We start from the raw sequence: 14,806 nt of genomic DNA, 5'->3' as shown, positions 1-14,806 counted from the left end.
TCCACTTAACGTTATATGACTTTAGAATGTGCTTGACCTTGTCCTGAGGTGGATTTGAAGTCTGCAACAACATATCACAATGCAACTTTTTTGATCTTCATCATTTTCAGGCCTCATTCTGTACCTCCAAATCATTTCTCTTTCTTTAGCATCACAGATTAATTAAGCTAACCTTCCAAAAAACCTGATTTGCCAGGTGAAACAGATTTTAAAAAAAAGTGTTTGTAAGCATCTCTCCCTTGTCCCCTGGGCCTTTGTGAGACAGGTCCAGGAAAAGCACGTACACCATTGCTCTCACTCCATCAGTTCTCCATGCTATCTTGTGCAGCCAGCGGTTCTGCTTGACACCCTTGGTCCTCTGGGAGCATTTCTTTCTGTTAATGGACACCTTCCTGCACCCAGTCTCACTGCTGTGCTGGGCCCTCTCTGCTGGCCATGAGAGCATCCCCCCAGCTGATCCCACTCAGCACTCCAGGGCTTTCCTGGTTTGCCCCAACGTGCTTCAGCGGCTGCAGGTGCTCTGGCTGTGGGCTCGGGGTACAGCCTTGGGGCAGCACAGGAGCAAAACAGCTTCCAGGCCAGCAAGGGAGCTGGGTGAACAGAAGTTTCTATGCAACCTTCGACTGTGAAGGTGAGTTCCTACAGTCTACCTAAAAGCCAGCAGCAAAACAGAGGCATTGTAATGGCACGTTGCATATTTTAGCATAACTTCAGTGGAAGCAGAGGCTGTTGGTTGATTTTAAGGCCATACGAGTGTTGTCAGCGAGACTAAAATACATGGCAGGCCAGAAGTGAGTTAATGTGCCAGCAAGACAAAGAGCATTTGCCAGCAGGGAAATGTAAAGCTCTGAATTCCCTCAGGCTGTAAAGTAGGTGAAGCAAAGGTATGGCTGGTTACCTACTGTTATGCTGGTATGACTTACACAGTTCACACAGCTCATGAGAAACTCCTAAAAAAATGGGGATGCCTTGGCAGTAATGGCCTTAGTTCTACTGAGAGTTTTGTAAGGATTGTTTGCCTTTTCTTTGCTTGAAGTAACATTTGTCATTGTTTAGGCCGCACCAATGGCAGGGGTTTTTAGCAAGCCTCTCCAGTATGCTGTCCTTTATCTCCTTCTGTTATTCCTATCCCTGCTGGCAGCTAGTCAACACAATTCTTTTTTGAAGTAAAGTTTGTGTTTTCTCAGTTGGGGGCTGAACTTTCACTGCAATTGAGATATTTTGCAAAAAAGTTACTGCTTACAAATATATTTTTATTAGGGGAAACAGAATAAAACACTTGAATTTACTGTTTTGTTTTGATGATGTCTAATACCTTTGAAATATTTAGTTTTGACAGAATGTTGTCTGTTATTATTCTGATTAACTTCCCATCATTTTGTATTGTATTAAATATCAAAGCAATGTACTTTCACTTATCAATTTAGCAAAATTACAAATCACCTTGCAATCTGTGTCTTAATGAAACTACCTCATGTACCTTTACACAAACCTTGCTTCAAAATTTGAAAATACTCTCTGGAATCTAGAACATAAAGTTAAAATCATAGACATTTCCTTTCAAGTTATGAAAATCCGTCATTGAAACTTCTTTGCTGAAAACTCAGCAGAGTTATTTCTGCAAATATCAAAATACTGCAAAATTTTGTTTGTTACTATATAGTTAATGAGGGAATGGTTTATTATTAATTTGATTATTTTCAAAACAGAAAAAAAATTGCAAAAAGATTCTTAAAAAAATGTGAGGATATAATACCATGCATTTTAAACTTTCTCTTCTCTACAGCTGATAATGCTGATACCAACACTAGTAAACACCACTGCCTACAAACTAATTAGAAAATGAAAATTTATGCTTAGATGATTGTTCTGCTTGCATTTTTCATAACTGACTATAGCAAGATCATTGTTTGATCTTGAGTACTGAATAATAAATGTTATCAGTTACTTTATCAACCAGAGAGTTTTTGAAGAGATATTTTTTCAACTTCTTTTTCCATTAAAATGAAGAGGTGTGTCTTTAATATATCACCGTGCCACTGAAAGGGTCTTAAAATACTACATATTACTAGATCCTTATAAACATGAGGAGAAGATTGCATTTTTAATAGTTTAAGGATGATAAAGTGGTTCTTTCAGTGAATGACTACTACTCATATTTCTTTCAATATGAACTAAAAGATTTTTTTTTTAAATTAGGACAAGCTGATCTAGTATGTGCTTAAGTTTGATATAGTATGTTAATTGCTGGATTACCAAAAACTGATGACAAAAGCTTTGGTCATAAATAGAGCTGTCATACAAACACATCCTAGTGAAAGGAAAAAAAAATAGTTCACATATATATATGTGTGTGTGTCTGTGCACTTCTATACCCACTTCCCCTGTCCGCAAGAAAGATGGAGAGAGGCATTTACAGGGGAATGGAATGACAAGACAAGGGGGAATAGCTTTAAACTGCAAGAGGGCAGGTCTAGATTAGATATTAAGAAGAAATTCTTTACCATGAGGGTGATGAGGCACTGGAACAGGTTGTCCAGAGAAGTTGTGGCTGCCCAATCTCAAGGCCAGGTTGGAGTGGAAGGTGTCCCTGTCCATGGCAAGAAGGGTTGGAACCAGATGACCTTTAAGGTCTCTTCCAACCCAGCCATTCTATGACTCTGTGATTCTATGATTTTGAGCGCATCAAACAAAAATTACCTTGATTTTGTTCTCAGTGTTGAGCAGAAGAAAGTTAGATTGATTTTTTGGGAACTCGCTGATGGTATTCAACCGATGATGCTGATTACAGAAGGTGTACAAGGGCTGCTCCATACTTGTGGGTTAGGGCACTTGTGGTGGCACGTTGTGGGGGTGTGGGTGCAGGAGGGGCCCTGCAGCAGCTGGCTGCTCCCCTTGGGGTGTACAGGGGAGCCAAAGAGGAGGAGGTGTGCTCCTGCCTCACCCACAGCAGTGCTTCCACTGTGTCAACAGACTGGGACGGATTGCAGGAACCTGCTAAATATTGATTCTGCTAAGGCTTGGAGTTGAAGTTAATTTAAATAGTACGTGCAAAGGGTTTTATGAATTGATTTCAAATGACAAAGAAGTATTGAAAAAGCATTAAACCTAAGTGCTATTTTAAACAATAAATTTAATCTTATGGTAATTGAATTATGTATTTGCAGATGAAAGAGTAGGCTGGGGGCAAATACACCCTGTGCTGCTGAACACAGGCGCTCCCTTGAAAGTGTTTTAAAGCAAATGTAAAGTAAAGAAAGTAAAATGCTGTCCTGGGTGCAGAGGGGCTGCGTGTGGGATGGTGGCTTGGTTACCCCAGCCTCTCCCACACAAACCTACAAGGCTGCTGCTGAGGGGGTGAGAGTGATCTGGAAGGTGCCAGGAGGGCAGCCCCTCATGGGAGCTGCAGCATTTTGGGGGAGGCCAAGCTGCCTGGGATAGCTCCTGCCGAGCTGGCTGTGTGAGTAGGAGAGAAACTAGACAGACACAAGAGGCAGGTGTTGCATGGCAGGAGAGGTGGAGAGTGACCAGAAGGTCAAGAGAGATGATTATTCCTTTCTACTCCACTGTGGTGATTCTGTGCCTGGAGTGCTTCATCCAGCTCTGGCATTCCCAGCACAGAAAAGGCAAGGACCTGTTGGAGTGAGCCCAGAGCATGGGCACAAATATGATTGGGGGTTGGAGTGCCTCTCCTAAGAGGAAAGGTTTAGAGAGTCGGTGCTGTTCAGCCTGGAGAAGAGAAGGCTCTGGGGAGACCTTAGAGAAGCCTTCCCATTACTAAAGGGTACTGGAAACTGGTAGAAGAGAGCTGGAGAGGGACTTTTTACAAGGGTGTCTGTAGGGTAGGGAGGAATGGGTTTAAACGGAGAGAGAGCGAGCGAGCAGATTTAGTTTAGATATTAGGAAGAAATTCTTCACTGGGAAGGTGGTGAGGCACTGGAATAAGTTGCCCAGAGAAGCTGTGGGTGCCCCATTCCTGGAAGTGTTCAAGGACAGGTTGGATGGGGCCCTGAGCAACCTGGTCTAGCGGAAGGTGCCCCTGCCCATGGTAGGGGGGTTGGAACGAGATGACCTTCAAGGTCCCTTCCAACCCAAACCATTCTATGAGAGCAGGGCCAAAATGAGCTCTTGGTACAGTCCCATAGAGAATGAGGTTCAGTGTATCAGACTGGGAGGAGTTATGGGTGCTTCTCTCCATGTATCCTTGTCATTTCCCACCAAACTGACTACTAAATAATAAAAAATTGAAAGCTGGGAACAACCCTCCCTCCAAACCCCACCACCACTTTCTGTTCCAAGGTAAATGAGTGCTACTGATGGACAGGAAATGTCAAATTCATGCAAATTCGGGGATTCTTGGCTTCCTTCCATGACTGTTCAGTGATGGCACTGCTGCCCAAAACTGCATGTGTGGCCTTTGTGTGGATTGATGGATTGATTGCCTGCTGGCTGACCCCTGCCCAAGACAGAAGGGAAATGAGAAGCCTTTCTTGTGTTCCTGTAGTAGAATGTATAGTTTCATAAATAGCATGTCCAGACATTATAAACTAAGAAAACAGAGCAGATTAAACTTCCTATTAGAGGAATTTTAATAGCAGTTAAATGTCCTTGGATAATGATTTATCAGTATATTTTGTAGTGCCCTTTCAGCATGACTTATCAGCCCAGCATCACATCCTTTTCCTGTACCTGGGGCAAGCAGCTGTACTGCTCTTTGTGCATTCAGGCTGAAGGTCCAATGCACGTCAGTTCTCTCTTACACTGGGTTTTGAGATGCTCTGGGAGGTAAATCAAATCTACTGGCTTCTAAAGAGTTTGCAGCCAGCAACAAATCATTGTCCATAGTGTAATGGGTGAATAACTCTGTGAGTGTACAGTCATAGCAGCTGTCAAAATGTTCTGGGTGGAAAAACAAGCAAACCAAACACCTGAATACATTAGGGCTTAACCTGCTTTGCCTGCACTAGGTTAGAAACAGTACCCTAGCAGGAGTTCTGCGGTGTTTGCAGGGGGCTAGTAACATCTAGGAGGCGTGGGCCAGGAATGGTAACCTCCTTGGCCAAGGTCACAACCAAAAGAATGTACATAGCTGCAGCTGAAGATAAAAGAGGCTAACGAAATTAGTTTAAAAGTCTCCTGCTTAAAAGAAGGTATTTAATGTATATGATCTGTACATACACATTATACATTGGTATATTTTCTTCCTCATGCCATACATAAGAAACAAAATACATCTCAGCTGTTGGCTTGCTAGTCAGTGTTTGCCTTTCCAAGACAAGCTATGCATGTTGTGGAAGGTTGGCATATTCTAGGCTGATAAAAATGCATGAGCCACTTGAGGTACGGAATGAGCTGATGTTATAGAGGCTATAATGTTCTTCTCACAGGGTACATTGGTCATACATCTAAGCGCTTTTGCATGGGCAACTTTATTAATGTTTAAAGAAAACTCTCTTTACTCAAAATACCCCATGTAATAGAAAAGCTGAGGAAGTTATAGTAGCTGACTGGAAAGGTTGGCTATTTACGCTTACTGTAAGTAATATGCCCATTTTTTGAAAGTGTAGAATGTCAAATGTGTGACTTGAGGATTTTTTTTTCTCTTCTTTACCTCTCCTTGGTAGACCTCAACCACCTCCACGCTATTAAGGCTGGGAGTCCCTCGTAGTCAGTTTTCCCTTCAGGGTAAGAACCTTTGGGAGATGCTATTGTCTCAAGAAGTGGGGACGCAATACAGCACAAGAGGAAATTCCTCTGTATACTAGAAGGTATAAATAATAGACAAACGCTATGCTATTCAGTTATTTAAATGATCAGGACGCTGTATTTGGTACTAATGCATTGGGGAAAGGAAGAAAGCAACCTGAGAGGTTAAGGGAGTAAGTATTAGGGAAAAAAAGAGAATAACAACTTTTTCTGCACTATGTTATGAGACATGCCAATGAAACTTGCATAACTATACAAAAGGGGTGGAAATATGCCTTTTTTTAGGTAGGTTCAGGATACTGATAACAAATAACTTTTTGTTAGAAGTCTGTCTTCCCTAACTGCATATAAAATGTATAGTGCTAGTTCTGCTGATGAAGCCTTATGTTTAAATCTCAGTATTTCTCAGTTGTTGTATTTCACTATGTACAGAGCTTCATATTTCATATTCAAAGACAAAAAAAAAGTATCTTCTATAAGGAGTCCACTGTAAACTTTAGTGCTGGTGATAAAACTAGTGGAACATTGTTTCTTTTCAAATTCTCTTGGAGGGAAATAAATTTAATACTTGATTTTGCAGTTTTGTGTTATGCTTTGACAGTAAAACATGTACTAGATTAAGTTATTTTTCTTCTTCTCAGTTGCAGATGTATACATAGAACTGGTAAGCAAATTTGCAAACGTAAAGCAGAATTGCATCATGGAGTACTGTAAACTTCCTAGCATGTGTTTTTCACATTAGATAAACATACATCTTTCTCCTGGCATGATAATGTACCAGCTTGCCTTTAAAAAAATACTCTATAGTGGAGCAAAAGTCAGAATGTTTGTCATTCAGGAGACTCTTTACAGACCTGAATAAACATTGTAGAGATGCCTGAGTCATTAGGGATTTGCTCCGCCAGCCAGGCAATTCTACCGCATCACCCTTTCAATGTAAATAACCACCCTTAATTAATGGAAATGCAATATATACTAAGTCATGACAGACCAAGTAAATTAATAAATACAGGAGAAAATGTTGTAGCTCAGCTGAAGGCATCAGATGAGGATCCTGCTACTTCACCTCATTAGTTTAGGCCAGTTAAAACAAATGTGAAGTATAAACCTACATTTTTTACACTGTACAACAGCATTGAAATGAAATACATTTTTTTTAGCTTGTGTTAGAATTAGTAATTAGAAGTACAAATTGAGTCATTTAGGCATGTGAATAGCTGTATTTAGTATGCAGTCCAAAACAGCTGTCTCTTGTATCCACAGCTACTGACAATCACAGAAAGGATGGCCAGACTTTGCAAACCCAATTCTGACAGTGCACAAATAAACATCTGGGGGTGGATTTAAAAATGCAGACAGTATTAATCCTTCCCCATTCCTGCTGTCTTGGGAATTGGAAAGGTAAATGTAATAATAATAATAATAATGGCCAGTCTTCGCGAGCGAAGATCCGGGAAAGGTCTTTCCACCTTCCAGCCTGCGCATTGGATTTTTTTTAGGTGAGACACAGTGTGCGCGGAACTGAGCCCACCCTTTAATCCTAAGGTTCATCTGCCGGGGCCAAGCGAGCTTGGACGGTGGCAGCGAGGTCCTTAGGACGTAGGTGGGTTGCCTTTAAGGGCTAACGAGCCCCACCTGCCCGGGAGTGGCCCTGACCGGGAATCGAACCCGGGTCTCCGCGGTGACAGCGCGGCGCCTTTACCCCCTAGACCACCAGGGGCTAGGTAAAAACTAAATTTACCAATCTACCTGTGGAAGCTCCTATTTTCCTTCCCTTGGTCCCACTACCACTCAAAATCTTTTTTTACTTCCATTTTACTTATATCAACTACCAATGAAGTGTGAAATTCCCCTAGTTTGGTTTAATTATTCTTTTCTTTGGAATGATCCAAACATAAATATAGAGCAATGCAGCAGGGACATAGGATGCTTTTCTTTCAGCTGTCTTTGTGTTCTACCTCCCTTTTTCCAAATGACCATGCCTTTTGACCCTTTTCTTCATCAGTACTTTTCTCTCTCCTTTCTTCAGGCTCAATAATCCTTAAAAGGAATTTAGCATGGGGACTGCCAGATCGCATGAGAAAACAAAGTGGAGAGTCCCCTGAAATTTCACATATTATCCTGAGGAAAATTAAATTTGCAGGCGGTATGTGGCCATGTTCTAGATCCCTGAATTCCACTCTCCTACAAGAGTGGGACCTGCCTTTTCAATTTACTGTTGCTTTTGTTTCCGTTTTCTCCTCCTTCTCCACCTGCAGCTACTTGTTCATGACTTGGAAAAAAAGCTTTTTGCAGCAGCGACTGCTTTGTGGTTCTGTATGTGAGCATGCTTTCCACATATTTGACATTACCAGGTCGATGGTGATGGAAGTCATCTTTCTCTGGAGAACTCTTAACTCAAAATCTGAGACTGCTCCTAGCTAAAACTCCAAAAGACTGACTTCTGTGATAGCATTATTACAGTATTTGGGCAACAGGTGTGTATTATTTCTTAGGTATGTTATTACTACTACCTGCAGAGTAAGAAACCTACACACAGCTTCTTGAAGGGTTAACTAGCTATGTGCCACCTCAGCTCAGTTCCCACTTTTCAGTTCAGTTTCAAGTTAACCTGGGCATCTGCACTATGAATGCTTACAGTCCTCTCTCTTCTATAGGGGGAGGCAGTGGAGATGACAGTATTTTTTAATTTCAGTTACACTTCTTTATTACTAAGAGGTATTTTCATATTATTTGTGAAATAAGAGGTGTAGCCTGCATTGCACTGTAGAAATGTTGTACAGGAATCATTAATGTGTAACACAAGCATATGCTTTTCCTACACTACTTCTCTAAGTAAATCTTTCTTATGGACGTATTCAGGCCAAAAAGATAGTGGTCTCATAGTAGTGGTGGCACAGGTTATGGTGTGAAATAGCAAAAGAAGATGGAAGACAAAGTGCATAGGCTTATTTTAAACACATGGATGAATTTTTCTTCTCCATTCTTCCTTTTGGGCAGTTGAAAATGTGGAGTTTCTGAGCAGGATGTTTTCATGTGTTGGTTTTTGTTTCGTAGGTTTTTTTGAAAGAATAGTGTAGGAAATTATGTTAACAAGAAACAAAACCATTTTTTCCTGCCAAAGGGATTTAATTCCCGAAGTGATTGTAAAGGTAAGATTCACTGATGCCCTTTCAATCCTGCAAGTAATTAGTTGCTTGGGTCTCCCAAAGAAACAAATACATTATTGATATATAATATATATGTATGTATGTTTGTAAGTCAAATATTTGTGTTTGATTAGTGTCTAAAATACTAATGGTCTGCTTTCTCCTGAATATCTCATTGCAGTTTTAGAATTTCAAATATTGCATCTTGTTAGTACTACTACGAGCTTCACTACAGAGTGATCGCATCAGCATAACACTGTAGAATTTGCTTTTTAAACTGAAAACCAAAATATCTCTTGTAGGAACAATACCAAGAGCAGATCAAGCTTGTTCAGGATTCAGTTAAAGCATGTTAAGTTCATGAGTCTCATGAGCAGGTCTTCTGCAAAGGTTTAGAGAACCCTGTTGGAGAGGTGAAATCATACAAAGACAACAGAGGGAACTGGAGTTCTTATGTGTCACCTTTCTTTTGATAAATGTGCAGTAGTACTACCTAGTGATTTAGATTGTTTACTCTTACTGGAAGAATAAAATCACGTTCAGGCAGAATCTATACTATTAACCTTTTCCTTCCACTGCTGCGGTTCCTCAGCTAGTTCTTGGCCCAGCTGGAAAAGCAGCAGCAAATGTTACATACCCATGGATATTATGTGGCTGGCTGGGTAGCTTTTTCCCCCATGTTGTTTAACCCGGTTGGGAGCAGTCCTGAGTAACACTGAAGTGCGCTGCCTCTGACAGCTCAGAGCATTTTGACACAGGTGTAGTTTCCCCCAGGGGACTCTGGCTCTGAAGGCCAAAGAGAAAAGACTATAGATGTCCTTTTTTGTCCTTGATCAGAAAGGGGTGCATAGGGCTTATTTAACAGCTTGCTTATATCCATGGGGCAATCTCAAGCTGTAAAATGTTAGTAAGAAATACGTTGAGCAGGGGATACTACTTTCACACTGCCCAGTAATAAGCTGTTAAAATCATCCCTGAAATATGCCTCCTTCTGTGATGAGAATTACAGGTGGTTATAATTCACCAGGCATTTCTGAAAGCAGTGATATGCGAGAGGAAGACCAGACCACTGCAGCAGGTGATGTGGGAGTGATTACCGAATAAGAAAGGCTAGAAGGAGAAATTACTTTTCATGACAGTAGGGAGGCACATTTCAAACTTGGCTTATAATTGTATATACTTTACCTGTCTCTGAAATTCTCTTACATATATTAATGTTATAGCAATCTATATGAACAAAATGGGCAGTATGCCAAAGGGGGTTGTAATTGTCAGGTACCTCCGTAGTGTTATCGGAGAGGGGAGGAGGATATCCACTAACAGTGTAATTACATGGCAATTCCAGGGAAATTGATTATTATTAGCTTTTTTATGATGACACTAACAAAGTCAATGATCCAAGATGAAATAGCAAAAATTAGTGCTTGAACAATATTCGGAAACAAGGTATCACCAGGTGAGATGTATCTGAAACCAGATAATTCCTGAAATGGAAATGGCCATCTCCCACCAATTATAACTATGGATGTGCTCTATTAAAGCCTGATCCACTGTAATGGGGGACTCCCAGCATGAATGGCCACGTAAGTATGCAATGACACATACAGTATCGAGAAGTGGGCGGGTGTTTATTCTAAATACCCACATCACTGGGGTATTTGCACCTTTAACCAACAGAGAGAATTACAGGTAGTGAATACAGATCAATTTCTTCAAGTTGGTTATTGCTTTAACAAAATCTTTTGTCACTTTTTCTAACATCCATCTTCAGTCCCCCAAACACAGCATGGAGACTGGATACCTGTATAGTCAGAACTATCATTTGTCAGCCATGTCTTCCCCTTTGAGGCTCTGTGGTTTTATATATAATAATTAAAAACACTTCTCTGTGATGTGAGAAGGCTTTTCGAAAAGGAGAGCAAGTCGCTGCAATACAATAGCGTCATATTTTTGAAGGTCATAATAATAAAGTAGGGGAAAGAGAATAATCATTATTGCTCTTTCTTGTAATTAGTTTGCTTTCTGATATCCCACACTGTAACTAGAACATTATTCAAGAACACCCATCACAGTGCTTAACAAGATTTAATGTACATTTATTCTTAACATGTGGAACATATAAAGATTTTATACTGAATAAATGAAATTCATTAAGCCAGAGGAAAAGGAGGAATTTACATCAAGTTTTTTTCTTTTTTAACTACATTATCTTGAAATACAAATGCAGATTCTTGTCACTGAAAAATCTTTGAAGTTGTGTTTCTTCCTTTTTTTTCCTGTATATATTTTTTTGTCTGTAGACTGGTAACCATTTTCTTAAATCAATCCATACGTAACCATTTCCACACCTTGGTTTATAAAGCAAATTGTGATCGGCTGCTCTCCCGAAATAGAGCATGACTTTATACATACAGAAACTTGTACATTACCCTCAGTTGTTGATTTTCTGTTTTGGGTTTTTCCTTTTTTCTTTTTTTTTTTTTATTATTTTTTGGAGATATGGCCCAAATGAAAGAAAAAAATAATTCTACTATCACTTTGTAGATACCACATCATGAAAAAGAAACTAAAAACTTTGTACTAAAAAAAAAAAAAAAATGAGGGTATGTTTCATGTACAACTTCTATATACATCACGGCCCTTAGGCAATAAAAAAATATTTTAAAAAATGATTAAAGGAATTGTGAAGAACTGTCATTGTGGAAGGTCAAAAAAAAAAAAACAACAGATGTAGACAAGACAGTTCTGGTGAGGAAGCAACTGATGTTTAACTTCAGGTTTTGTTTAAAAATCTCTTAACTTGACTTTTTTGTTTTGTTTTGCTCCTAGCCTAATGTAACCATTTCTCCTGAGGAGAAACCAGTATCGTTTTGGATTTTGACTACTGACTGACACCCTCCTTGATCCCCTACACCTACATCACTAGAATCTTCTATTGCACAGAGCTTTGGGTGATGGTATACAAGTTTTTTTTTATTTTTTCCTTATCTGAAAAAATAAAACACACAGGAACTTGGTATGTTGGTTATTTTTCACCTTTTTGTTTCAAAGTGGTGAGATTTTTTTTCCATCATACAATGGTTTGCCATAACATTTTTTTTAAAAAGTCACTAGTTCGCTTCCCAAAAAATATGCAATACAAACATGGAAAAGAACATTGAAAAGGATAATCTATGGAAAAAAAAAGTGTGACCTTTGAATGTACTAGACAGCAACTTTGGTTAAAAAAAATAAAATAAAAAGTTGTACTTATACACATAGACAGCAAATATTAATTTTATAACTGTTCAAATTAATAATTTCTTTAATTCCCAATTGGTAAATAGTGAATGGGGCAGAGGAGCAAAGATTCTTTTTTTTTTTCCTTCTTCCTACGTTGGATAAACAAGAACAGAAAACAGCCAGTTATATGTGACCCTCTAATCTCCACTCACACATGCTTGGCTTCTCACTTATGTCATAACTGCCCAATCTGAAAAAGTACATCACAGATGACAGATGCAACCAGAGAGTTCAGGACAGCAGATATTGAGATATCCAGCAAACGACCCTCGTGCAAAAGGAACTCTGAGCGGTTCTCGTCCACTCGAGCCATGGCCAGCAAGGCCTTGGCTGCCCTGCACATCATGTCTACGCTAGGCGGCTCCAGAGGCGGAGGCTGCATGTGCATGAGGTTATGCTGGCTCTGCTGGTACTGGGCCATAGTGACCCCATCCTCCAGGAAGCTTATCAAGTTTCCGATACTTCCCTTCTGCACAGCTATTGCCCTTGCTGCTAATGTGTCCCCCTGGGCAAGGTTCGATAAGAGCGCCATGGACATTTCTCGGCAGACCGGGTTTTTGCGGTCCCCGACGTACCTAACTAAAGTAGCGTAGAGTTTCTCCTGACGACTGAATGGGGGGGTGGCCAAGATAAGGTCCACATTATTGTCCTGGATACTGAGCTTACACAGGGTCTCCAGCACAAGTCTCTGAGGCGAAAGAACTGAGTTGGGCCCCACGGTTGGAAAAGGATCCTGTGCCTCCGCAGACGGGCACACCATCCAGTGCAGCAAGCCATCCAAAATTGGCAAACAGATGCTTTCTGTGTAAGCAGACAAGTCTAGCTGCCCAGAAATGTTGGCTAATGTGACCAATGTATTATCCCTCAAGACCTCGAGGCAGTCCCACCACCACTCATCCTTGCTGCAGGCCACCCCTTTGTCCTCCTCTTCCTCTTTCTCGTAAGTCTGCGGCGCTCGCTTTCTTTCTGGATGCTCGTGGTGAAGAAGGATCAGCTTTCCCAGGATCAGCACCAAGCCTGGATGTTTGGACATTTCGGTGTCATTGCCAGGCACAAAAGACAAGCTACGGACGATATTTGACACACAGATGCAGCGTTTGGCCAAGGAGTCTTGCCAGTGAGTTATGGTGCATAGAGGAGTCTCATCCCGGCTCCTTGGCTCATCCTCTAGCAGTTTAATATTCCGGTGGCTTTTGGCTTGATGGATCCCAAAGGGAAATTTACTGCTCTCTGTTTGGGAACCAGAGTTTGAGTCTTCAGGTAATGCTCCCGGCCGAGCTGAGAGGACATCATCAATGGTTGCTGTTATACTTTTTTCTTGTTGTTCCTCAAATTCGCCTTTCCCCTCGAGGTCCTTCTTTTTGCTTGGAGAGTTCAAGGGAGGAGGGGCTTTTCTACGTGGAGGAATCTCCATCTTGCTTTCAAAGTGAGTCTGGATATGCTCAGTTGTGTCACCACCACCAAGCTGCCAGTGGAGAAGTCCACTATCAAATTCCTGAACGCGTCCAAGTTTGTCAGATCGGTCAACAACAAATAGATTATTTTTCTTTACAATCTTTATTGGCAGCTTGTCAAATTTACTGGCTTGTTTTGGCCTCTCACTTGGATCAGCAATGGCACCAGGAGTGGAAAAAACAATGCTCTTTTCTTCTCCTTCTACCTTTTCATCCTCCCCCTCCTCCTCATCTTCATCAAAATAGTCAATACATTCGTCATTCTCATCTTTTCCAGTATCCTCTGCCAAGGACTGACTATCATCTTTCTTGGCTGCTTTGTGATCAAGTGCTTTGTGGCCTGGATCGCCCACTTCATATTCCATAAGGATTCCAAAAATGTCAATCAGGCATTTCCTAAAATATTCTACTAAAAGCTCAAGAAATCCAGATAACTGAGGGGAGAAGAAAGAACATAAAAATCAGATAAATATTGTTGTCTGCATGGAGTTTTATTAGGAACACTGATGCATACATGCATACTTCTCTCATCCTGCTGTGGACTTGCGGCTAGGTCCTGCATCGCAGAAGTTAAAAGAAACTCTTCTAGTGTCTGTCTAAACAGTATATAATGTCAGACTATCATGGCTCCATTGGCTTAAACTGTAACAGCCATAAGAAGCACAGAACTTTATTCATATGTCTCCTTTAAGCCTAGTAGATGTCTAGCCTAACTGTTCTGTCCCCTTCCAAGTGCCTCTTCTTCTTGTTTATTTGTACAGAGTACTGAAGTTCCTAACTTGGTTAGTTTTTCTGATTTGTACTTTTGTTAGATATCTGAAGTTTACAGTTCTCCCTCTCTTTCTCCTGTGGTTCAGGGTCTGAGTACTGCCAGCCTAGATGAACATCCCAACTCTATTGAATAGTTCCCTTTTTGCCTGGCAATAGTTAAAAATTGTTATTGGATCCTTGTGTTGTACGTCACCTTTCAGAAACAGTTTTCATTTAGGTTTAATCTTCTTAATTAACTTGTAATCACTTTCTTATGGAAAGGCAGTAGTTGGACTTGATATTAATTTACACTCAGTGGCTTTATTATTAAAAATTCTTTGCTGTTATGATGTGTTCAGCCCCACTGTCAGGTTTTTAATTTGTTTGGTTTTTTGTTTGCTTCTTTTAAAATTGTGAGCTAATAGGTTTTCAGTAAAATGTATCCTTTTGTTCATTCTAGACTCA

At 40.5% G+C, this 14,806-nt stretch overlaps 2 protein-coding genes across 2 annotated transcripts in view; both read right to left on the bottom strand.

Moving 5' to 3' along the window:
* The window catches only part of ZDHHC14 (zinc finger DHHC-type palmitoyltransferase 14), a 645,017-nt gene that overhangs the window by 192,895 nt on the left and 437,316 nt on the right, over window positions 1-14,806 (bottom strand). The gene's annotated exons all lie outside the window — the stretch shown is intronic.
* Window positions 10,931-14,806, bottom strand: part of ARID1B (AT-rich interaction domain 1B) — a 326,431-nt gene continuing 322,555 nt past the window's right edge. The window contains 1 exon segment of the mRNA XM_050316193.1: window positions 10,931-14,025. Coding sequence (XP_050172150.1) covers window positions 12,313-14,025 — 1,713 coding nt within the window. The 3' untranslated portion in view covers window positions 10,931-12,312.

This window comes from Myiozetetes cayanensis, unplaced genomic scaffold (assembly GCF_022539395.1).
Source record: "Myiozetetes cayanensis isolate MyiCay16 unplaced genomic scaffold, myiCay2020 scf2-11, whole genome shotgun sequence".
Classification (NCBI taxonomy): Eukaryota; Metazoa; Chordata; class Aves; order Passeriformes; family Tyrannidae; genus Myiozetetes; species Myiozetetes cayanensis.
Note: the sequence above shows the minus strand (reverse complement) of the source record. Positions and strands in the feature narration are given on the sequence as shown.